The 24444-nt window shown below is 38.4% G+C and overlaps 1 protein-coding gene across 2 annotated transcripts; it reads right to left on the reverse strand.

Moving 5' to 3' along the window:
• Positions 1 to 16479: 16479 nt before the first annotated feature.
• On the reverse strand, positions 16480 to 24089 carry LOC126810532 (low-density lipoprotein receptor 2). 2 transcript variants are annotated; one of them, XM_050535650.1, is made up of 7 exons: positions 23988 to 24089; positions 21477 to 21666; positions 20316 to 20531; positions 19444 to 19562; positions 18314 to 18462; positions 17582 to 17735; positions 16480 to 17242 (listed from the first exon to the last, which is right to left on the reverse strand). In XM_050535650.1, the coding sequence occupies exons 1-7, from the start codon at positions 24058 to 24060 to the stop codon at positions 17091 to 17093; spliced, it is 1053 nt and encodes a 350-aa protein (XP_050391607.1). In that variant the 5' UTR covers positions 24061 to 24089; the 3' UTR covers positions 16480 to 17090. The 2 variants fall into 2 exon arrangements, with proteins under 2 accessions (XP_050391607.1, XP_050391617.1); XM_050535660.1 differs by lacking the exon at positions 23988 to 24089 and adding an exon at positions 23811 to 23843.
• Between the last annotated feature and the right edge of the window lie 355 nt (positions 24090 to 24444).

Genomic DNA, 24444 nt, shown 5'->3' on the forward strand with positions numbered 1-24444 from the left:
AAACCTACCCTGGAAGAATAACCCGATACAGGTTTAAAGAAAAACTTCCAGAAGAATAACCCCAAATTCCTCTCTATATATTCAGACTGCAAGTTATTTCGGGCATAGAATATACCCCAATAACCAAAGAGATTTACCATTATAGGTTTACAGTGGTGCATATTGGACCGCAACTTCATGTATAATGACCCTTGATTGTACGACATAGCTTACAAACCCACACTGATCAGCAGTAAATTTTCGCTAGGCCGTTACAATCACTGATAAGGATGACATCGATGCGACTTAATGAGCCAGAAATATTAACTTTTTTCCTGCGACAAATTAAATTCTAAAACATTTTTTTTTATGTATTGGAAACAAAAATAAAGGCGTTTGACGTATTTGTAGGTACAAAATATTTCCTATTTAGTGTAAATGGGTATTAAAATGGCTAAAAGGCAGCATTCTCTCAACCAATGATTGACGCCGCGTGCTGTGACGGCACGTGTTAAGGCAGTCATCTTTGACAGAGATATACTCGTAATTCTCTGTGAAACGGATTGTTACAGACCCTGTAGCTAGCGGTCACAGTTTTTATCCGATTTTAAAAACCATTCTAATATATTACCTTCACACTATAATGACGGCCAAATTCGCAGGGAAACTGCCCGAATGAAGAACCCTTGTTTTGACAAAGTTCGACATACCGTGCTGTCAATGTGGCTGAGAGGGGGGGGGGGGTAACGTTCACTCGACACAAACTACGTCATATTAGGACTAACACATGGTTAATGTTTATTTCAATAATTCGCTTGCGCGTAGGGGTCTTTAGCAGTGGGAGGATTTTAGTAGTATCCTATTGGCATCATGTCGTGATGTCGCCCTTCATAAGGCGAGGCGACAACGAGACATCACGACATTTTAACACGACAACCCTACAACCCGACAACCCGACATCACGACATTTCAAAATGACAATACGACATTTCAAAATGACAATAAGATATTTCAAAATGACAATACGACATTTCACCCGACACCACGACATTTAAAATGTCGTGATGTCGCGTAAACATGTCGTATTGTCGGGTTTAAGTGTCGTGATGTGGTGTTGTTGGGTTGTCGTGATGTCAGTTTAAAATGTTGTGATGTCGAATTGTTGTCACCTTATGAATCACGACATCGCGACATGATACCAATCAGCCACCATATCACCGACTCGCATCACATAGCATGAAAAAGTGTAATTTCAAAGACGTAAACAAAAGATCCGATATCAGCTAAGAATAGTCAATCGTCGTGCTCGTAAGGCATCGCACGACAGTTGGAACCTAGCATTATGAAGTGCATTTGTTTGACCTGATTACATTACGGCGTAGCGATACATCATTTTTTGACAGCAATTCAACCATTGCAAAGTCCTTTATTTTTATCCAAGTGTTTCCATCAAGGCCAATTAAATAAAAATAGTTTTTTTTAATAAAAAAGAAGTTACTTTTAATAAAAAATGATTTGTTTTCTGAAAATAAAAAACGTAGTTCCTTTTTGATTGAGCAATCAAAATCATGCAAAGCGATATCTTCTAAGGAGATATCGCAGTAGAATATGAACTTTATCACACAATGGATGTCTACTGTAGAATGTATTATTGGGTGATAAACCTTTCTATACCGTAGCTATAGTATTCCCTGGACAAGGAAAACCATCTGTTATTATTATACCCTTCTATACCGTATCTATAGTATTCCCTGGACAATGTTAACCATTTATTATTATTGTACGCCTCCAAATCTATCAATTTTACACGTGTGTGTGTTTCGGGCAACTTGTCAAATATTTCAACATCTATTTCAGATGAAGCTCCTCTGATCGCAGTGTTGGATTTTGATCTAAAAATGGATATCTTTGATCCGTCTGATGGATCTGATGCGACTGTAATGGAGCGAATCAATTTAACAGGGGCCCCGGGCACCCTGCACGTTTCAAGTCAGTAGCTTGAAGCGTATATATGGTATTAGTGTCAGTGGCTTGTGGCACGAAGTAACAGTATATTGTCGCATACATAATATATTATGTCAACGCTTGGGCGACATAATATATTGTGTTGACGCTCCAAGCGTGTTAGCATATTAGACCTGTAGACTCAGTGGAATGTACGCGTCATCAGAGCGGATCCAGGGGGTGGACCATGGGGACCGGTTCACCCCCTTAACAATAGAAAGTGTCCCTGTAAATAAAAGAGGGCATCCTTATCAGAAAAAGGGCACCTGTGATGTCAGAATTTCAAAAAAGGGCACTTTTCTTTCGGATTAGGGTTAGGTTTAAGAATTTGGGGGGAGAGGTTAAGTCTCCACATAAGCACTGACCTAGGATGATGAAAAATTAGTTCGTGATATTTCCTAGTTTTATTAAAATACATACAATACATTAGATTTATATACAAAGGCGATTTCACTGTTTATTGGTGTTGGTGGCGCTGATGGTCTTCCTTGGGTGGTGCTTCTGGTATTCTGGTATTGTTGTTTCTGAAGAGAAAAGAAAATAAATTTGAGGCTCTCGGGAGAGAGCCACATTAGTGTGTTTCCTACAACGGATTGGATTTTATAAAAAAAATCGTGTTTGTTCCACATCACCGGGTTACGGCTAGGGATTCTTATATCTAATTGATTTTAATTACTAACGGTTAGGCATAGGATTTGATATATGGTTTGTTTTGGGTCAGGGTGGAGACTGGTCTTATTTAATCTAATTTACTGTGCACTAGGATGTCGTTCAGATTTTTATTTTTAGAATATGCAATTATAAGTTTCTGTGTGAATATTTTCGGGTGATTTTCTTGGAGATCAGTATAGTGTTTTCTGATGATTTTGGACGCACTTGCTGCTGTTGCGCTAAATGGAACTACAAAAGGAGCTATTGCGCTAGCCGTATGAATATTCAAACCTAGGGGGGCTGTTGTTTTCAATTTGTCAATCCAGAATTTTTCTCTTGTTAGCCTAAACGTTTTAATTTCTTCTGAAGTTTCAAAGTCGCTCTTGGTCTTTTCTATTGGCGTGACAATGAGATCTGAAATGTCATGATTTGGTTGGTTGAAATGAATTGAGACAGGTTTGTCTTTTTTGGTGACTATGTCAGACCGGTGACCGTTAATTCTTTCCCTAAGTGCATTTTGAGTCTCCCCTACGTATTGCTTGTCACATTTTCTGCATGAGATAAGATAAATTATGTTTGAACTACTGCATGAAAGTTGGTCTAATATTGGGAATTTTGTGCCAGATGTTTTGTTATGGAAATGGTCGGATATGTTTAAGATTTTGCATGTTTGACATCTTGGATGGCCACAAATATTGGTTTTATGTGCTGATTGTATATTATTTGTTTCTTTGGCGGCAAGCTCAGCTAGAGTGTTGTTTTTTATACGTCGTAGATAGCGTTTGGAGTATCCCCTTTCCCGTAGTTTGCTAAATACCAATGTACATGCTGACTCAAAGTCGGTCTTCTGAGTACATATCCTATGAAAACGGAGAATCTGAGATTTTATGATGCCAGAGAATGTATGTTTTGGGTGAAAGGAGCTTTTGAACAATAATTGATGTGTGTCGGTTTCTTTGAAAAATACTTTAGTTTCCAATTGGCCTGTGATTTTGGTGTTGTTACTTTTAAAAACGGTAGTATCAAGGAAATCTATGCTGTTATGGCTTACATTTGCGGTTAATTTGATAGATGGATGATGATTGTTAAGGATGTTGAAAAACGTCCAAAATTCGTCTAGTGTGTAGGTCCAGACTATGAAAACGTCATCTAAAAACCGCCCATAGAAATCTGGTTTTAATGGACAGAGTGGCAGAACTTCCCTTTCCCACTCCGCCATGAAGAGATTTGCATAACTCGGGGCAAATCGTTTTCCCATCGCAGTTCCGGAAGACTGAAGGTATACTTGGTCGTTAAAAGCGAAGTCATTCCTCCTCAGACAAATGTTGAGTAGTTTGAGGATTTCTTCGTCCGGCCTGGATGCTTGCGGGTTCCTAAGAAATGCTTTCCTAACTGCTTCAATACCTATGTTATTATCAATGTTCGTGTACATGCTTTGTACGTCGATGGATATTAAAACGGTGTGTTCGGGGACTCTTAACTGTTTGATTTTCTGAATGAAATCGTTAGTGTCTTTAAGGTAGGATGGGTGTTGGCATGCTAGGGGTAATAAGAAATGGTCTATATATTGTGATACGTTGTATGATTCGCTGCCACAGTCTGATATTATTGGGCGTCCCTTGGGTATTTTATTAGGTATAAACCATTCTGTTTCTGGATTTTTATGTATTTTTGGTAGTGTATAGAGATGTCTTTGTCGGCAGTCAGATTTAGCAGATAGATAATCATATTGTTTTGCTGTTATGTATTCCTTATCCTGCAATTCATATAAGATGTTGTTTATTAAATTTGCGGTGTCCTTAAAGATTGGTTGGTCTAATTTAGTGTAATGTATAGGATTACTTAATTGTTTTTCTGCCTCTGAGATATAGTCTGCACGATTCATTATGACACAACACGAGCCTTTGTCGCTTTTCTTAATTATTATGTTTTTGTCCTTTTTAAGGGTGTTTAATGCCGTTTTAGTTGCTCGGTTGAGATTTGGTTTTTGTGACTGTGGTTGAATGGATGATATTTCTATATTCATTTCGTCGAAAGTTTTTAGGATGGCTGGTGATAATGACTTTTTAGGTGGTTTCCATGTGGATTTTACTGTGAATAATTTTTTACCTCTGCCGGGTTTGTTCCTAAAAAAATAAGTCAACGAAAGTGTTCTTTGGAAGCGATCGGTTGCCTGGGTGATGGGGTCTATGGATGTTATTGTGGGGGTTGGGATGAATTTAAGGCCTTTATCAAGAATGTTCATTTCTAGGGGGTTGAGAAGTCTGTCGCTCAAATTGACAACTGTCTGTCCTAAAGACGGCTTCTCATTCCTTTTCCCTAATCCTAGTTGCAAGTTCATGCCTAGTCACCTCCATCCTAGTTCCAAGCGTTGACATAATATATTATATCGCCCAAGCGTTGACATAATATATTATGTATGCGACAATATACTGTTACTTCGTGCCACAGGCCACTGACACTAATACCATATATACGCTTCAAGCTACTGACTTGAAACGTATCGCCTGCACCGGGCGGTGCTTCTGGTATTATGGACGTTAATTACAGGGGTAATATGATTTATTGGACTGATTTACGTGTTGGTAAGGTCTACAGGTAATATTTAATGGGCTTTAAAGAGAGAGAGAGAGAGAGAGAGAGAGAGAGAGAGAGGAGGGGAAAGAGAGTTTTCTCCAGATCCTTGAGTTTGCTCTCATTGCGAGAGAGAGAGAAAGAGAGAGAGAGAGAGAGGCGGCGTTTAACGCCTAGCCTACCTATTGTCACGTACAATAGGCGAATCGAGACTCGATGACAGACCATATGATGCAACGCACACGTGTTAACCATTCGGTAACATCAAGCAGCCCCACCAGGATCGAACACATGACCTCAAGGTTAGCGAGCCAACGTTTTTTTTGGTTTTTTTCTTTCTTTAATCACATAATATACAAAATACAAAATTAATTTTCATTCTGTAATAATAATCTCTTAAGATATTTACCATTCAAAATTTGTATATAAAAATATAAACATATACAAGCAACCAATAAAAGCATATTTTTCGGTTTTATATCATTAGAAATATATCTGTTTTGGTTTGCTAAAACAATAAAAGCATATTTTTCGGTTGTTATATCATTAGAAATATGTCTGTTTTGGTTTGGTTAAAATTAGCTGTGATAAAAAATAATAATGTTAAAACATACATGTATATAGTAATCAAAATGGGATCTACCGTAGCTACAATATTCTCCCGTCAAGGGAATCACGTGGCTAAGTGGGTAAGACGCTAGCTCGCTAGCCTGGAGGTCGGGTGTTCGGTCCCTGCATTGGCCGAGAAAGTTCATCCAGTGATGTCAGTGATGCAGGACGGAGGGGCTTACAAGGAAAGCTGTCTAGTCGTTCGGATGGGACGAAAAACCGATGTCCCGTGTACACATTGGCGTACACGTAAAAGATCCCTTGGCAGTTGGAATTCGATATAAGAGTAGGCCGTAGTGCCGCTGTCCGGGCAAAATTTCCCTCATAGTACACTGTATGGCGTATGCCCGTCTTCATTAGCCCAGGTTAGGAGCAGAACAGTAGGACGTTAAACTCCATTTCATTTCATTTCATTTCATTCTCCCGTCAAAAGGCAAACCTAGTAACTCAATTTTTTCTTATTTTGAGAAAACAAAGGAAAACATAATGAATGAATATTAAACCCCAGCTCATCCATTGATTTCACTATTGAGTTACTAGGTTTTGCTGTGGTATTATAGGCAAATGAAGGAAGTTGCTAGGTTGTGTCATTGGTGTAACTGCTTACAAAATCAAAAGATTGGAATATCTAGTACAACAACAGGAAGCACATACCCTAGTAACTACAAATTTGGTCCTAACTCAATTTTGATAAAAAAAAAAAGTGAGTTACTAGGTTTTGCCTTTTGACGGGAGCATTGTAACCGCGTCCTGTCTTTTCCGCAACTATAATTGATACACTATTCGAGGCTTTGCGTAAGTAAGATTAGGATCAGTTGCAAATTCTCAACCATGTCATCACAGTTTGCATGGACATAAGTAATTCTGTCACAAATAGTGAAGAGTGGAACACTGAAAGCTTAATCTTATCCACAGCCACTTGAAGGGATTAAAATAAAACTTCTTACTACTGATTGACTAGATATTACAGTATTAACAAGGTTTACACAAAGAATCCGGGGGTGTAAGTCAGTTATCGACCTTGACCTAGGGTTCAAGTTAGAGAAACACCCGATCTCTCGCAATTGCAACATTTAGAAAGCTCCGCGTTCTCAGTGTGAAACTCTTAGAAAGCATACATATTGTAATAAGCTTCGCTCTAAACCCCAAATAAAAATCTATTTCAAATAACTTCGAAACACGTTTACAAAACTTTGCGACATTTCTCCAGATATAATTACTAGACTAAAATATTTCGTCAATTTTGAATTTTAATTGAATCATATATAACATGAGTATCTGAACATATTTCAATAATTCGCTTGCGCGTAGGGGTCTTTAGCAGCGGGGGGGGGGGGTAACCGGAGGACCCGAAGAAAACCCACGAGTTTGAACATGCCACCCTACGCTTGTCACGTACACCCGGGGAATCGCAACCACGCCAGTTGAATCAATGCCAGATTTTATGAAGCAGCGCACACGCACTAATCATTCGCCCCCCCCCCCGAATCATTTTGGATAAAAGTCTATGAAACTAGACCTTAAATATTCATGAAATGTAAAAGCGCCAGGGCATGTTAAGAATAAATGTTACATATCTTCAATTGTCTTCTTTGACAGGGTGTACAAAACGGCCCCGCAACTCTATATTGATATAATGTCTTATTGGTATACATAATATTAAGGATACATTAAAGTGTTGGCCATTCTTGCCATAATAATTCAAAAATAGATGATAAAAAAAGAAAATATTGAAATTAATTTATTCTGAACGAAGTTGTCACTGTTGGAAGTCTGGACTAGAAATAGGCGCCAGCTGTGTCCGCACCGTCTACGATAATTGCCGATCGTTTGATTGACAGACGATAACTCCACCCACATATTCTCGATTACCAAGTAACATTCTCAAAGGTTGTGGTACTCTCTCTTGGCAGACCTTTCATCAGTGACGTTAGTGACAAACGGTAAACGTTAACTTGGTGAGCCATTTCTTTATTTGGAATTTGATATAAGAGTAGGCCATAGTGCCGCTGCCCGTTAACAATTTCCCTCATAGCTCAAGGTATGGCGTTTGCTGGTCTTCATTAGCCCAGTAGGAGCAGAACAGTAGGACGTTAAACCCCATTTTATTTCATTTTATTTCGTTTGGAAAGAGAATATTTTACAATTTTGTTATACATGTATTTCATTAAGGCAGATTTATATTTAGACATTTTAATTTATTCTATTTTTCATGAAGTTTAAAGGCCGATGGTGGTGACCTGAATCAAAAGGTTATATTGGAAGGTGATTTGGGTGCCCCGGAAGGTCTGGCGTATGATTGGATACATAATAATTTATACGTCAGTGACTTCAGACATCATAAAATCATGGTAATCAACCCAGATACTGGAGCCAAGAAAACTTTATTAACGGATGTCCACGAAGCACGTGACGTGGAAGTGGATCCGAAAACTGGGTAACACATTTCCTTTATATATATCCCTTTGTGAGACCGGAACACCAAAATCACAGTTCTAGCAATGTTACAATAGTTTATATTTCTTGGTGGCTTTTCCATCTGGCGGGTGGCTGTAATGGCTTGATTCACGCCTAAAGCCTAAGTATAGACATCAAAATTGCTCCCCTTAAATGAATATCGAGGCTTGGTATTGTCAGTTATATGGAATGGAGACCATCTTGGACGCCATGTTGAGTTTCATATTTCCTTGATAATAATATAGTTTTAATAAATATTTTATTTTAGTTGGTTATATTGGATAGCTGGTTGGGATGAAACAGCTGTGTTGATGAAGTCAACATTAGATGGACAGAACCAAGTTGTAATATCTTCTGATTTAGACAGACCATTGAGTTTATCTTTAGGTGAGATTCGGCCTTTTGGAATTCACGAAACTGACAACAACGCAGGGTTGGATTAACCATGAGTGTATGGGAGGGGAAGGGGGTTGGGGCTGGACAAAGCAATGGGGTGGGGTCACGAAATGTCACGGATTTAACATTGAAGTCAATGGTCTTAATTGGTCCATGAACATCGAGGTCAAGGCAGTAAATTAATCAAATGAATCATCTGAAAATGGCTATTACAGCGTTTTGCTAAAGACCACAGAATTGTAAGGTACACGCGTAATACATACAGAGTGAGCTGTAGACAGATTCTAGTATCTAATGTGTTATTAGTATACACTGTCTCTAGCTCTACACGCGTAATACATACAGAGTGAGCTGTAGACAGATTCTAGTATCTAATGTGTTATTAGTATACACTGTCTCTAGCTCTACACGCGTAATACATACAGAGTGAGCTGTAGACAGATTCTAGTATCTAATGTGTTATTAGTATATGTTGTCTCTAGCTCTACGCGTGTTATACATGTAGTATGGGTGGTAGACAGATTCTAGTATAGGTTGTGTTATTAGTATACGCTGTCTTTAGCTCTACACGTGTTATACATATAGTGTGAGTGGTAGACAGATTCTAGTATCTAATGTATTATTAATATATGCTGTCTCTCGCTCTACACGTGTTAAACATATAGTGTGAGTGGTAGACAGATTCTAGTATCTGGTGTGTTATTAGTATATGCTGTATCTAGCTCTATACATATAGTGTGAGTGGTAGACAGATTCTAGTATATGTGTTATATATATTTATAGATTATGATGAACAGAAATTATACTGGACTGAAGTGCCTCCTGTCAACCGTATCAAAAGTATTCGTGTTGATGGAGGAAATCTGACAACAGTTCGTCGAGTAGGTGGTGGTTTGAGAGCTTCACCACCAAAGTATATAACTGTCTCAAGGGTAGGTTCCTTAAGAGCGAGAGAGACAGAGAGAGAGAGAGAGAGACAGAGAGAGAGAGAGAGAGAGAGATAGGGGTAACTTGCACTCGGGACTAACACATGGTTCAATTTTATCTCAATAATTCGCTTGCGCTTAGGGGTTCCTTAGCAGTGGGGGAAACCTGTGGACCTGGAGAAAACCCCACGAGGTTGGACAGGCGACCCTACTCCTTGTCATTGACAACCGGGAAATCGAAATCCCGCCAGTTGTCCTTATGATACAGCGCGCACGTGTTAACCATTAGGCCATCCACCCCCTCCCCTCCTTTAAGAGAAATGAAATCAAATGCTCCGACTGATCTAATGAAGACGGACATATGCCATACAGTGTGCTATGAGGATAGTTATCCCGGACAGCGGCGCTATATTGAATTCCAACTGCCAAGGGGTTCTTTTACGTACACGCCAATGTGTTCACGGGACCTCGGTTTTACGTCCCATCTGAACGACTATATGATTTCACCTCGATTTAGCCTAAAGAACGATACTATATTATCAAATATCGATACCGATATAAATTATTGTGATATGAATTGAAGTAATGGTGTAGATTGGGTGGTTTGAGTAGATTGGGTGGATTTTGACAAATCGTGCTACCCGCCCTATACTGAACGATCTGTATTGGCCAATCACGCTATTTTACCGAGATTTCGTCTAATGCTTTGGATGCAGCTATTGCGGGGATGTGGCGCCAGGCAGGGTAAGCTTACTCTTCCGGACACCTGTTACAACTGTTTGTCGCGTATTTTGTACATGGTGAACAGTTCATTTGCTGATACGTTTTTTTGCCTAAACGTTTTTTTAGGACATCGAATTTTGTCTAATGGTTTGGATTGTTCGTACTTGGTTTTATTTTATTTCAGGACTACATCTACTGGAACCAAGGTCATGAAATTATAAGACGATCAGATAAACAGCGAGCAACTCGAAGTACCAGATATAGGAACCTGGAAGACCGTGGCTACTATGGGATCACGAACAATCTGTTTATGGGCATTCTTGCCATTGATCCAAGAAAACAAACGGACAGTAAGAAACTATAAAGTTCTTTATTGTATTAAAGATGCATTATGTAAGATTTAGAAAACGTTCTTGCTATAATAGCTTTAGAGAGAGAGAGAAATGGGATTTAACGTCCACTCGACACAAACTAGGTCATTTCGGGACTAACATATGGTTTAATTTTATTTCAATAATTCGCTTGCTCGTAGGGGTCTTTAGCAGTGGGAGGAAACCGGAGGACCCGGAGAAAACCCACGAGGCTGGACAGGCGACCCTACTCCTTGTCACGTACAACCGGGGATTCGAAACCACGCCACTCGACTTAATGACAGACTTTATGATACAGCGCGCGCACGCTAACCATTCAGCTATCCACCCCCCCCCCCTATAATAGCTTTATTAATGATGCATTATGTAAGACTGAGGAGATAAAGAGCTATACTAGTTCAGAAGTTTTAAAATATTGATAATGAAAAATAAATATATAGAAAATTTCATTCAGAATACTTCATTCCGAGAGACGTTATGACTGTTTGAAGACCCGCGTAGTCTCGATTGTCATAGCTACCGTTGTTACCATAATAAACCAAGCCTTGATTATCCATTTTTAAACAAAATTATTAATTGGCGATCGTGTTTCAATCCGTTCAAAATTACAACCATTCGAAAATCTAGAGGACTGATTATGAGCTCTGCACGTCTAATTAATCATCTGTAGATTTAACTCTTTCATAATGCCTCTTTTAACGCAGTATTGACGACACTAAATGGCGCCGACACACCACGTGATATCCAAGCTTGTACATAAATAATGATGTGAGGGTAATTTGGCTAGGACAGCGGCGCTACATCCTACTTTTACGCTTATTTCGAATTTCAACCGGCAATTCTTCTATTCCGTTCAATCCAACATGTACGCGGTACCACTGTCTTCAACGCCATCCAAACGACTAGATCGTGTTCATTACCTGCCACTCCGTCCTGCTCAGATTCACTGGACATATCCGATAGCAAACCCCATATATCTTGGTATATCGAGCTAGTGGCTTATTCACTGAGCCACCGCGGCTCCCCACGTTGAACATGGTTCGGTGTAAAAACCAGTGTACCATCTTCCTAACTTATTTGTTCTCTTACTAACTATTTGTAGTCTCGGTCACCCAGAACTTCCTAGACATAAACGCACGATGTTACTGGGTCGGTTGTCAAGATTTGGCGAAATTTACTGGATAATCAACCACATTAATAAAACCCCCGGTTACGCATGGACAATGGAACTTTTTAGCGTTCATGGTGACGAGAAATTGAGATTATGGTTCTTGAAGAGAGAAATTTTAACAATAAAAAAATTAAGAGTATTGGATATTGAACAGGCAATGCATATAGATACCCTTTTTTTCTGAAATGGCAGTCTTGAATTAATTGCATGGGCGTCGAGATCTTGTTTTAGGGCTAGTTACTTCCCTTAACTTTTGTTCATTATAATGTAAAAGACCGGATAATCTAGACAATGACCTAGTTATTCTCAAATGTTGACAAACCATCCAAACTAATATATGTCTGGATGATAGAGACTATTATCCTGGAGGGGAAACATTCAATCTAAACTAACATACAGTGTGTTATGAGGGAAATTCTGCAAGTACGTCAATTTTTCGTCCGATGCCACGGATTAGACAGTCTTCCTTGTTAGGATCTCCGCCCTGCACCACTGACAACTGGAATAGAACCACGTCAGGAAATTTCCAGGGGAACTTCCCGACAAATATGGAAGCCGGAATCTGAGACTTTCAAAATATACAACTGGCCAACGTCTTACTTACTGAACCACCCCGGACCCCCCGTCTCAGTTTTAGTTGATAATTTCATTTTGTGTATCGATTTTTTTTTTTGGGGGGGGGGGGAGAAGTCGCTGGATTCACAGGTGTTCCAGAGTACTTATCGGTACTAATAAAAAAAAATATGTTATTCTGTTTTAATTTGTGTAGGTCCAAGTCTGTGTGGAGATAATAATGGTGGATGTTCCCATTTCTGTCTACCGACATTGATACATTCTACTCCGTCATATAACTGCGCATGCCCAGATGGAATGAACTTAATGGATGACAACTCAACATGTTCAGATGAAACACTGAATTAACCTTATGACACTAGATTTGACTTCAAAAGCCATATTCTTAGTAATAGCATTTTTTTAATTGAAAAGGTTGTCATGCATAATATGTACAAACGAAACAATTATGGAAAATAATTTAAATACAGAATAAATACGTGTAACCATGACAATGCGTGTAACCATGTGTAACCATGACAATACGTGTAACCATGACAATACGTGTAATCATGGCAATGCGTGTAGTCATGTCAATACGTGTAATCCTTACTATACATGTAATCATGCCAATACGTTTAACCATGACAATACGTGTAGCCATGTCAATACGTTTAATCATGTCAACAAGTTTGACTTGACCCCCAATGCAAGTTATAAGGTCCATGCAACATCCCCCCCTCCCAACTCCTTAGAAAAACAACGTCTAGAAAACTTGATATTGGGCTGCGATTTTTTGCAGAGCTTGGGCGTGTACAAATTTATTAGTGCACATAAAAGATCCATCAGCAATTCGAATTCAATGAAGAGTAGTGAAAATGGTGGATTTATTCTCTATAGATCAATAGAAATACAGTGTGGTATGGGGCGAAATTTTGCCCGGGCAGCGGCACTACGGCCTAATCTTATATCCTATTCCAACTGTCAAGGGAATGTTTGCGTGCACGCCAGTGTGTACACGGGACCTCGGTTTTCGTCCCATCCGAACGACTAGACAGCTGTTCTTGTCAGGCCCTCCGTCTTACATCACTGACAAGGGGAACCACGCCTAAAAATCTAGATGATCTTTCTGGGCCAGTGCAGGGATCGAACACCCAACCACCACTTGCCCACCCTTACCCCAAGACCAATAGTGAATATTAAAAAGTATATTAAAGTCCTACCTTGTTAAAGAATAATCCCATTAATCCTATAATTCACTATTGCCAGTTAAGAAATTAGCAAAAATATCATTTGTCTCTTCAAATTCAAACGTTTGAGGATAGCTACTCCATGGTGGAGAATAGAAAACAAGGGAGGTAATTGGGGGTAATTGTGTTATTATTTCCGGTATAAATGAGTTTTAAGTGTGAGAATGACATCCATGATCGTATAATAGTGAGTTGACAAGCTATTGAGCAAACGACATAGAAATAATTATGTTTTGACTTTCTTAGAAAATATAAAATTGTAACTTTAAGATAAACAAGCAATTTAAATGGCCACCTCAAGATATAATCTAATAGTGGCTAATTGAAAGATAGTTCCTTTCTACCAATAAATGGGAGCTAAAATGGCAGCTAACCGTTGTCAGGGGCGGAACAGGGAGGGGGGAGGTCAAACCCCACCCTGCTTAGCTACATAAACAAATCTCATTAATGAGAAAAGTGTCACGGTTGTGTGCTTTATCCTTTATCGTCAGATGGTGGGATGTGATGGGCATTCAAAGCGCTAGATAATGATATAGACATATGTGATATCACAATTAATGCTTCACATCAATGCAATTCAATCACAATGTGGTCCTATTAATTCATTATACAAACTGACATCAAACGGGATGTTGGATCTCTCTCTTTAAAAAGCTCAATGTGTATGTATGCCTACGTAATTTAGAGACGATTATAGCATCATGTATTGTCAACTGTCAAATCTCCTTAAAAAGTGCCTGGCAAACCCCCTCCTGCAAAAATTCCTGGAGCCGCCCCTGATTGTAACAGATATGCATACAAAATATACTGCCACATATCAAAATCAAAAATGGGTTTTATAAAATAAAACTTTTGAAATGGCGGATGCTTGTCTTTATTATCCCAGTTGGTGCAGAAAGATAGAACATTAAACTAACATATTTTCTCTGTTGATCAAGTTAAAACTAAATCTGCCTATGTTAACTAATTTAATATTTAAACAAATCAATCTATAAAAGATGTAAAATTTGTGGAATTATAACAAGCATGAATTATATTGATATGAATAAAAGGTAAGATGAACCAACATCTACAGCAAATAGATTATTGTATAATGAGAGTTATCTGCCTTGCATTGTTGTCTAAGGGGAGATAACAATGTCAGGTAAATATATAGATATCAAGTAAAAAAGACAGATAAACTAAAATCTACCACACATACAATACTATATAAAGATAACAGAGTTATCCAATCTGATTAAAAATACAGATCTTTATTTCGTTTTTTTATATATGTACATTTGATGGCCTCTACTACATGTAAAGACAAGTAACACGATATTTTGAACTATACTAGGATCTGGAAGAGTTGTTATATTACCGACGTTTTGGTTGAAGTGAGGGATTAGCCAATGCAATGGTCTGTTACGGCGACTTCTTGGCGTGCCATGCACGGAACTGGTGGTAAAACCACTAGCAACGTCAACGCTCATTGATTAATCAATGTCTGACGTCATAGGGTCAAAAGCCGCTCGTATGACCCTGTCACGACCTTCGAGGACAACTTGTCAGATCTTCATGTAGTGTAGGCCTTCGAAAGTATCAAAAAACGGAACGAAATATAGATCTGTATTTTAATCAGATTCTCATTTGAATTACTTGTTAATTCCTTCATGATGGTCATTATTAGTCTTCAATTAAAGAGACTAACACTATCATTATTCCAGTACTTTTCCTAGATTTCCAATTGCTGATGGGAAGGGGATTGATCTAACTCGTCACATTATCGAAATACCACCTGTTAATCCCACAATGGTCTGGTTAATGTTGTATCGATCTTAAAACCTATAACAAGCATTCCCGGGGTCAAGTCAAAGTTATTGGCAAGGCTACACATATTGTCGTGGTTAAACGTATTGACATGATTACACATCCTGTCATTGTTATATGTAATCACATGGTTACACGTATTATCATTGTTAAACATATTGACATGGTTACGCGTATTGACATGGTTTCACGTATTGTCATAGTTACATATATTGACATGGTTACACATATTGTCATAGTTACAGATATTGACATGGTTACACGTATTGTCATAGTTACAGATATTGACATGATCACACGTATCGTCAGGATTACACATCCTGTCATGGTTACACATGGTTACACGTATTATCATTGTTAAACATATTGACATGGTTACGCGTATTGACATGGTTTCACGTATTGTCATAGTTACATATATTGACATGGTTACACATATTGTCATAGTTACAGATATTGACATGGTTACACGTATTGTCATAGTTACAGATATTGACATGATCACACGTATCGTCAGGATTACACATCCTGTCATGGTTACACATATTGACATGATTACACGTATTGACATGGTTACATGTACTGTCAAAGTTACACATATTGACATGGTTACACGTGTTGCCATGGTTGCATGTATTGTCATAGTTACATCTATTGTCATGGTTACTCGTATTGCCATGAATATACGTTTTGTCATGGTTACACATATTTATTATGTTTGCTGTCAACCCAAATATCATTCATAGTCTTCGACATTGCAAACACAACTTTTAGGTCAACCATGATGTTGTTATCTTACCGTGAAAAGATTGGCCTCTGATATCCAATATTCAAGACAAAACGATAATGTTAACGATAATGAAGCGACTCGATAAACCATACCCAACATTATAATGCTACCGGTGTAGACTGAAATAACCAGACGCCAAATGCGGTCATTCAATTGGGCCTCTTCGCTTGCTACACCGAACATAAGTGATTAGAAATTACAGTAAAAACGGAAACGATTGAATGAAAAATCAGTTTATATACATTAATATTACATTATTATATGCGTAGCGATCCATTTTTGTCCATTTCTAGGTGCCAAAGAATTGCAATTCTGCTCCTTTAATGGTTACATTTTGTTTGTACATTTTATGTATAATAACCATTTCAATTATAAAAATGTCACTATAATAGTTAAAAACTAAATAATGTAAAGGGAATTTGATGAAAATTTCAGTCAAATTGATCGATTGAATTTTGGGCCTAGCCTCCTTCGTCGATAAGATAAACAACTTAGTCGCGATTATCCATTGTTTGATTTAATCAGCAGCAGCAGACCGGGTTGTAATCCAATAAATATCGCAGGCTAGCAATGCCACCGAGAGTTCATTACAGTCTGGATTTGTCAATTAATGTCTAATTAATAATTTAGATAACATTTCAGGCCTAAAGAAAGAACTGGAATAGGCAGATTTAGCTCTTGCATAATGCGTACTTAATAGTTTATATAACATTTCAGGTCTAAAGTATGTATGTTTAATATTGAATTATTTTTAAACATATAAAATCACCAGAATTCACTTTCAACATATCGAAATTCACTCTTAAGACCTTCGTATGTTTAATAACGCTAAATCAGTGTTTCATCTGAACATGTTGAGTTGTCATCCATTAAGTTCATTCCATCTGGGCATGCGCAGTTATATGGCTGAGTAGATTGTATCAATGCCGTTAGACAGAAATGGGAACACCCGCCATTATTATCTCCACACAGACTTGGACCTGCAAAATTTAAAATAAAGTTTTACCAAGAAAATAAACGATACTAATTTGTTATATACCCTAAACATTTTAAATTTGTTATTAGTGGGGTATTGATAAATATTCTGAAAACAGTGTGAATCCAGAAACGTAAGACACTACTCCTTGTCACGTACAACCGGGGAATCGAAACCACGTCAATTGACTCAATGACATACCGTATGAAACAGCGCTCACGTGCTAACCATTCGCCCCCCCCCCTACATTTTTATTCAGCATGGCTTGTCGTGCGGTTTATGCGTACCATTTAGAGTCTCCAATACCGTATTTAACAGAATAAAGACATTTATAGTTACGTACTTTCTGGTTGTTTTCTTGGATCAATGGCAAGAATACCCATAAACAATGTAGGTATGTTATCACTCTCTAGGTCTCTGTATCTGGTAATTTCAGTAACCTGATGTTTATTGGCTCGTCTGATAGATTCAAGACCTTGGTTCCAATAGATGTAGTCCTGGAAATCAACAATTCGTTGTGTATTGGGAATACGAAATAAATGGAAATGAGGTTTGCCGTCCTACTGTTCTGTACCGATTGGAAACAGCGTACCTGGTCACTATGCTGGTCACTGTGCTTGTAAAAGTCCCCCCCCCCCCTACAGCACTGTGTAGATCGTATGGTCGTCTTCCTTATATCAGTTGGAGCAGAACCTTAGTACGTTAAACCTCATTTTATTTCATGCTGAAAGCGATGGTACCCACGCTAGCCTGGGGTCGGGTGTTCGATCCCTGCATTGGCCGAGAAAGTTCATCAGGATTTTCCGACATGGTTTCCCTGACAAGGACAGCTGTCTATTCCTTCGGATGTGACACAAAACCGAGGTCCCGTGTATATATGGGAATGCACGTAAAAGATCCCCTGACAATTGGAATTCGATATAAGAGTAGGCGATAGTGCCGCTGCCCGGGCAAAATTGCCCTCATAGCACACTGTATGGCGTATGCCCGTCTTCATTAGCCCAGTATAGGAGCAGAACAGTAGGACGTTAAACCCCATTTCATTTTATTTCATGTTGAAAGCGATAATACCTACCCTGGATACAGTCAAGTAATTTAGTTGGGAAGATAAACGACCGGCGAGTGTTCGGTGAATGGTGGTCATATTCTGGCCATCAACACGAATACTTTTAATACGGTTGACTAGAGACACTTCAGTCCAGTATAATGTCTGTTCATCATAATCTATAAATATATACAAGACATTAGATACTAGAATCTGTCTACCACTCAAACTATATGTGTAGAGCTAGAGACAGCGTATACTAATAATACATTAGATACTAGAATCTGTCTACTACCCACACTATATGTATAACACGTGTAGAGCGAGAGACAGCATATATTAATAATACATTAGATACCAGAATCTGTCTACCACTCAAACTATATGTATAGAACTAGAGACAGCATATACTAATAACACACCAGATACTAGAATCTGTCTACCACTCACACTATATGTTTAACACGTGTAGAGCGAGAGACAGCATATATTAATAATACATTAGATACTAGAATCTGTCTACCACTCGCACTAAATGTATAACCAGGGGCGGAACCAGGAATTTTTGTAGGAGGGAGTTTGCCAGGAAATTTTTGCAGTTGACAATACATGATGCCATCATCGTCTCTAAATTACGTAGGCATACATACATATTGAACTTTATAAAAAAGAGAAATCCAACATGTCAATTTTTATTATGAATATAATGGGATCACACTGTGATTCAATTTCATTGATGTGTGATATCACACATGTCTATATCATTATTTCGCTCTTTGAATGCCCATCCCATCATCTGATAACAAAGGATAAAGCACACGACCGTTACACTTTTCTCATTAACTGTTGTTTTACAAAAAAAATTATGTAGCTGAGCAGGGTGGGCTTTGCCCCCCCCCCCACGATCCGCCCCTGATAACACGTGTAGAGCTGGAGGCAGAGTACACAGATGTAGCTTGCAATTCTGTGGTTATACCCCAATCAGACGGAACACTATACGAGTCATTTCCTTCATTAAAATTAAGTCAGATGATTAACTTGATTAATTACTATCTTTGCCTCGATGTACATAAACTAATTAAGAATATAGACTTCAATCCATAACATTTGTGGCCCACCCAATTGACTTGTCCCTTTGAAGTCAATATCGTGAATCTTACCTAAAGATAAACTCACTGGTCTGTCTAAATCAGAAGATATTACAACTTGGTTCTTTCCGTCTAACGTTGACTTCATCAACAAAGCATTTGCACCCCAACCAGCTATCCAGTATAACCAACTAGTAAATAAATATTATGGTCATTAGCATGGGAAGGAAGGGTGAAATTCAAGATGGCGTCCAAGATGATCATCATTCCATATAACTGACTATAACAGCCCAGATATTCATGTTAGAGTAACACATGTTATGTCTAGAACTAGGTTAGGGATGAGGCAAGCCAGCACTTCATTAAAATTATTCGCCAGATGGAGAACGCATGATGCCATCGTGAAATCCAAGATGGTCGCCAAATAGCTACCAAACTATATAAACTGTCATATGCAAGAAATGTCCTATATTTATTCTTGCATCTAGGAAAGAGGTCTTATAGTCCATGTCTGTTCCTCAGCCCCTTTCAATTTCTGAATAAAACATTTCATGGCATTTATAATTTCGCGCGAGTTGGGGGCAGGGGGCGGTCATAGGGTCAAACTTAATATTGGCGCATGCACAGAAAACGAATACCGGTCGTCCTGCCGAGACCAGTGGTTTTTGGTTTGAGCGTTGTCTCGTAATCCATGAGGTTCTGTCTTGATTCCGGTGTTGGCCGAGAAAGCACATTCGTATTTTCCGCAGTGCCCCCACTCCCCTTGTGAGTGTCTATGCCTTTGGACTCTATGAAAACACGGGGATAAAAAGCCTCAACAGTTTTAACAGTTTGAATTGGATGGCATGTGCCAGTTTTCAGTAGCCCAGTCGGAGCAGAATAGTATGACATTAAACCCCGCTTTATGCTAATTTGAATATATAAATAAATAAAATAAATATTACCCAGTTGTCGGATCGACTTCCACGTCACTTATTTCATGGAGATCAGTTAATAAAGTTTTCCGGGCACCTGTATCTGGGTTCACTACCAGGATTTGATTAAGTGTATCACACACGTATAAATTATTATGTATCCAATCATAGGCCAGACCTATCGCTGGAGCCAAATCACCTTCCAATATAACTTTCTGATCCAGGTCACTACCATCGGCCTTTAAACTTCATGAAAAATAGAATTAAATAAAATGTCTAGATATAAATCTGCCTTAATTAAATGTAACAAAATAGCATCATGTATTCTTTCCAAAACATAATTATGTTTAAACTAAACATAAAACTGAAAACTACAATGTTTATACATGACCTTTATCATCACCCGTCCTGTACCACCAGATGAAATGAAATGAAATGAAATGGGGTTTAACGTCCTACTGTTCTGCTCCGAAATGGGCTAATGAAGACGGGCATACGCCATACCGTGTGCCATAATTTTGCCCGGAGAGCGGCCTACTCTTCTATCGAATTCCAACTGTCAAGTGATCTTTTATGTGCACACCTATGTGTTCACGGGAGCTTGTTTGTTCGGCACCACTAGATATAACAATAACGAGCACATTATTTTACCTTGAGCCATGATGACTCAGACGTTGGCCTGCTAACAGTGGGGTCCCGTGTTCGACCTGATGTTAGCCGGGAATTTCACAGGGGTTTCCGGCATGGTTCCAGCTTTACAGCGACATAGGCAAGAGGCAACATATAGTGTATGGCGTATGCTTGTCTTCAATAACTCAATCGGAACAGGACAGTTAACTCCCGTCAAAGGCAAAACCTAGTAACTCACTTTTTTCTTATTTTTTAGAAAACACAGGAAAACGTAATGAATGAATATTAAACCCCAACTCATTCATTGATTTCACTGTTGAGTTACTAGGTTTTGCTGTGGTATTCTAGGCAAATGAAGGAAGTTGCTAGGTTGTGTCATGGGTGTAACTGCTTACAAAATCAAAAGATTGGAAGATTTAGTACAACAACAGGAAGCACATACCCTAGTAACTACAAATTTGGTCCTAACTCAATTTTGATAAAAAAGTGAGTTACTAGGTTTTGCCTTTTGACGGGAGCAGTAGGACATTAAACCCCATTTCATTTTTTTAAAAATATTACCTGTACACCTTCTTAGTACTTCTATCCGTCCAATAAATCCTATTCCCTCTGTAATTGAAATCCATGCTATATGACAAACGTCCACCCAATAGGTTGATTCGTTCCATAAAAGTTGCATTAACTCCAACAGATGGATCAAAGATCTCCATTCTTTGATCTAATCCCAGTACGGCAATAAGAGGACCTTCATCTGAAATATTTGTATTTCGAATAATTTGAAAAGTTACCCGGAACACAAAAACGTTATTTTGGGGAGTATAATAATATAAATGGTATAATAATAATAATAATAATAATAACATGGTTTACCATGTCTAGAGAAGACTACAGATACCTTATATAATGGTATAATGATACTACATGGTTTACATTGTCCAGGAAATACTATAAAGTCCGTATAGAATGGTATAATGATACTACATGGTTTACCTTGTCCAGGAAATACTATAAAGTCCGTATAGAATGGTATAATGATACTACATGGTTTACCTTGTCCAGGAAATACTATAAAGTCCGTATAGAATGGTATAATAAAATAGATACGTGAGTGACTGACTGGCGTTTAGCTAAATGAAATGAAATGAAATGAAATGGAGTTTAAAGTCCTACTGTTCTGCTCCTAACCTGGGCTAATGAAGACGAGCATACGCCATACAGTGTGCTATGAGGGAAATTTTGGCCGGGCAGCGGCACTATCGCCTACTCTTATATCGAATTCCAACTGCCAAGGGATCTTTTACGTGCACGCCAATGTGTACACGGGACCTCGGTTTTTCGTCCCATCCGAACGACTAGACAGCTTTCCTTGTCAGCCCCTCCGTCCTGCATCACTGACAAGGGAGAACCACGCCGGAAAATCTGGATGAACTTTCTCGGCCAATGCAGGGATCGAACACCCGACCTCCAGGCTAGCGAGCTAGCGTCTTACCCACTTAGCCACGTGATCCCCCTGGCGTTTAGCGCTTAACATACAGCATTCAGAGTTCTCTCTAAGTTTTCAAATTTCTCCGAATTTCCATAGTAACCATGATACGAATTCGTGTCAACAGTGGATAAGGATAACCTCCAAGTGTTCATGATATTTCTTCATTTGTAAACACTTTAATTGATGTGTAAATTGTGGATTTAATCTCTGTTTATTTGGATATGTGAAATCAATAGAGTCTCCAGTTTTTAAACAACCTGGCTGTCCAGTCATTAATCATGAGAAATCATCACTTGTACATACTAGCCAGACTTCTTGAAATCAACCCACAGTCATGTAAACCATCACAACATAATCTCAGCTCACAGGTTATAAATGAATTACAAAAATGAACAAAATCTGTTGTATAAATTTCAATCTGCGTACAGATCTAAACATGGTGTGGAAACAGCCCTAAATTGTGTAATAAATAATCTGATCAAATGTGTCGATAGAGGAGAAATATCCCTCCCGATTCTTTTGGATTTGTCGGCCGCATTTGACACCATCGACCACCCTCGACTGGAAACCGAATTTGGTATAACCCGAACTTGCTTTAATTGGTTCGTTTCATCCTTGTCACATCCTTGTTGACTAGTGTAATAGCCTACTTGTCGGCATATCAAAATATCAAATGGGACGTCTACAAAGCATCTAAAATACAGCTGCTCGCATTGTGACTAGGTCAAATCTACGCTCTCATATCAGTCCAGTACTGAAAAAAGTACATAATATGTAGCACCATAGGTCTTTTGTCTGACGTGGAGAGCGGGTAAGGGGAACCGGTCGCCACACCCTACATACGACCCATGCATCTTTTCTTACTACATATTTCTGTAGCCTTGTGATCGTCTAGAATTTGTCTCTAGCTGTCTTTACTTCTGCTTCACGTTGTATATTTACTTCTTACAGTTCTCTTACTGTTTTCATAAGACGTTTGTCTTACCAGGAATAACAATGCAACAGTTCGCTTCTACATTTTATATAGCATAGCCGAATACATATATGGATACAAGCATAATATATAATAATACTAGCTAAAACCACGTCATTCAAACCCTAAGTTGATTTACGTATTTTAAGTACATATCACATATTATGCGAATATGTTATTTCTCGAGCAAAAATTCTACTAAAAGTATTACATGTTTGCCTGTTTTCAATATCGATTTCTACAAAGTGGAACAAACTACCATTATACCTTCACAGAAGTCCTACACTTAATAAATTCAAATCTGACTTGGAAACTTACCTGTTTAAATTATATTATTAGGTTATCATGATCCATGAGCATGTTTTGTGGATATAGCGCTTTATAAATGGACATATAGATACCGTATAGAGTGGTATAATAATAATAAATAGGTTACCTTGTCCAGGGAATACTATACAGTCCGTATAGAATGGTATAATAATAATAAATGGCTTACCTTGTCTAGGGAAAACTATACAGTCCGTATAGAGTGGTATAATAATAATAAATGGTTTACCTTGTCCAGGGAATACTACGTACATCGTATAGAATGGTATAATAATAAATAGGTTACCTTGTCCAGGGAATACTATACAGTCCGTATAGAATGGTAGAATCACCCATAGAATAATAAGTAGAGTCGTCATGACTGTTCTAAAGTTAAGTTTCAACTGAATAGCTTATATTTATAGATAAATACAACATATAATTATATATCGCAATACTTTGACATTAACTATGATATTTTAGTTTAAATTCAACACCGTAGTTAAATACACTTAATAGGTGTAGTTAGTAATCGAGTTCTTTTCATATTAATCGGGATAATTATCAACGGCGAATCATGAGTCCATGAATAGGGGTGTGGGCGCCCGGGTGGCTAAACCTGCGTGTCCGATTGGCATCCTCCCGAAAATTTCGAAAACCAGTAGCTCGGAAACGCAATTTCCAGTGATCCGAGACAGGAATCCGGATCTAAAGTGCCCCTCCGCCCGATTCAAATAGGTGACGGGGTGCCCAACTGGATCCGT

Source organism: Patella vulgata, chromosome 1, assembly GCF_932274485.2.
Source record: "Patella vulgata chromosome 1, xgPatVulg1.2, whole genome shotgun sequence".
NCBI lineage: Eukaryota > Metazoa > Mollusca > Gastropoda > Patellidae > Patella > Patella vulgata.

What these genes read in the sequence shown, in the direction of transcription:
- LOC126810532 (XM_050535650.1), bottom strand. Translation starts at nt 24,060, where the DNA reads ATGACGACTCTACTTATTATTCTATGGGTGATTCTACCATTCTATACG. An exon ending in TATAGTATTCCCTGGACAAG is followed by an intron (nt 21,667 to 23,987) that starts GTAACCTATTTA and finishes CAAATATTTCAG; the next exon opens with ATGAAGGTCCTCTTATTGCC. An exon ending in ATTACTTGACTGTATCCAGG is followed by an intron (nt 17,736 to 18,313) that starts GTAGGTATTATC and finishes GTTGATTTCCAG; the next exon opens with GACTACATCTATTGGAACCA.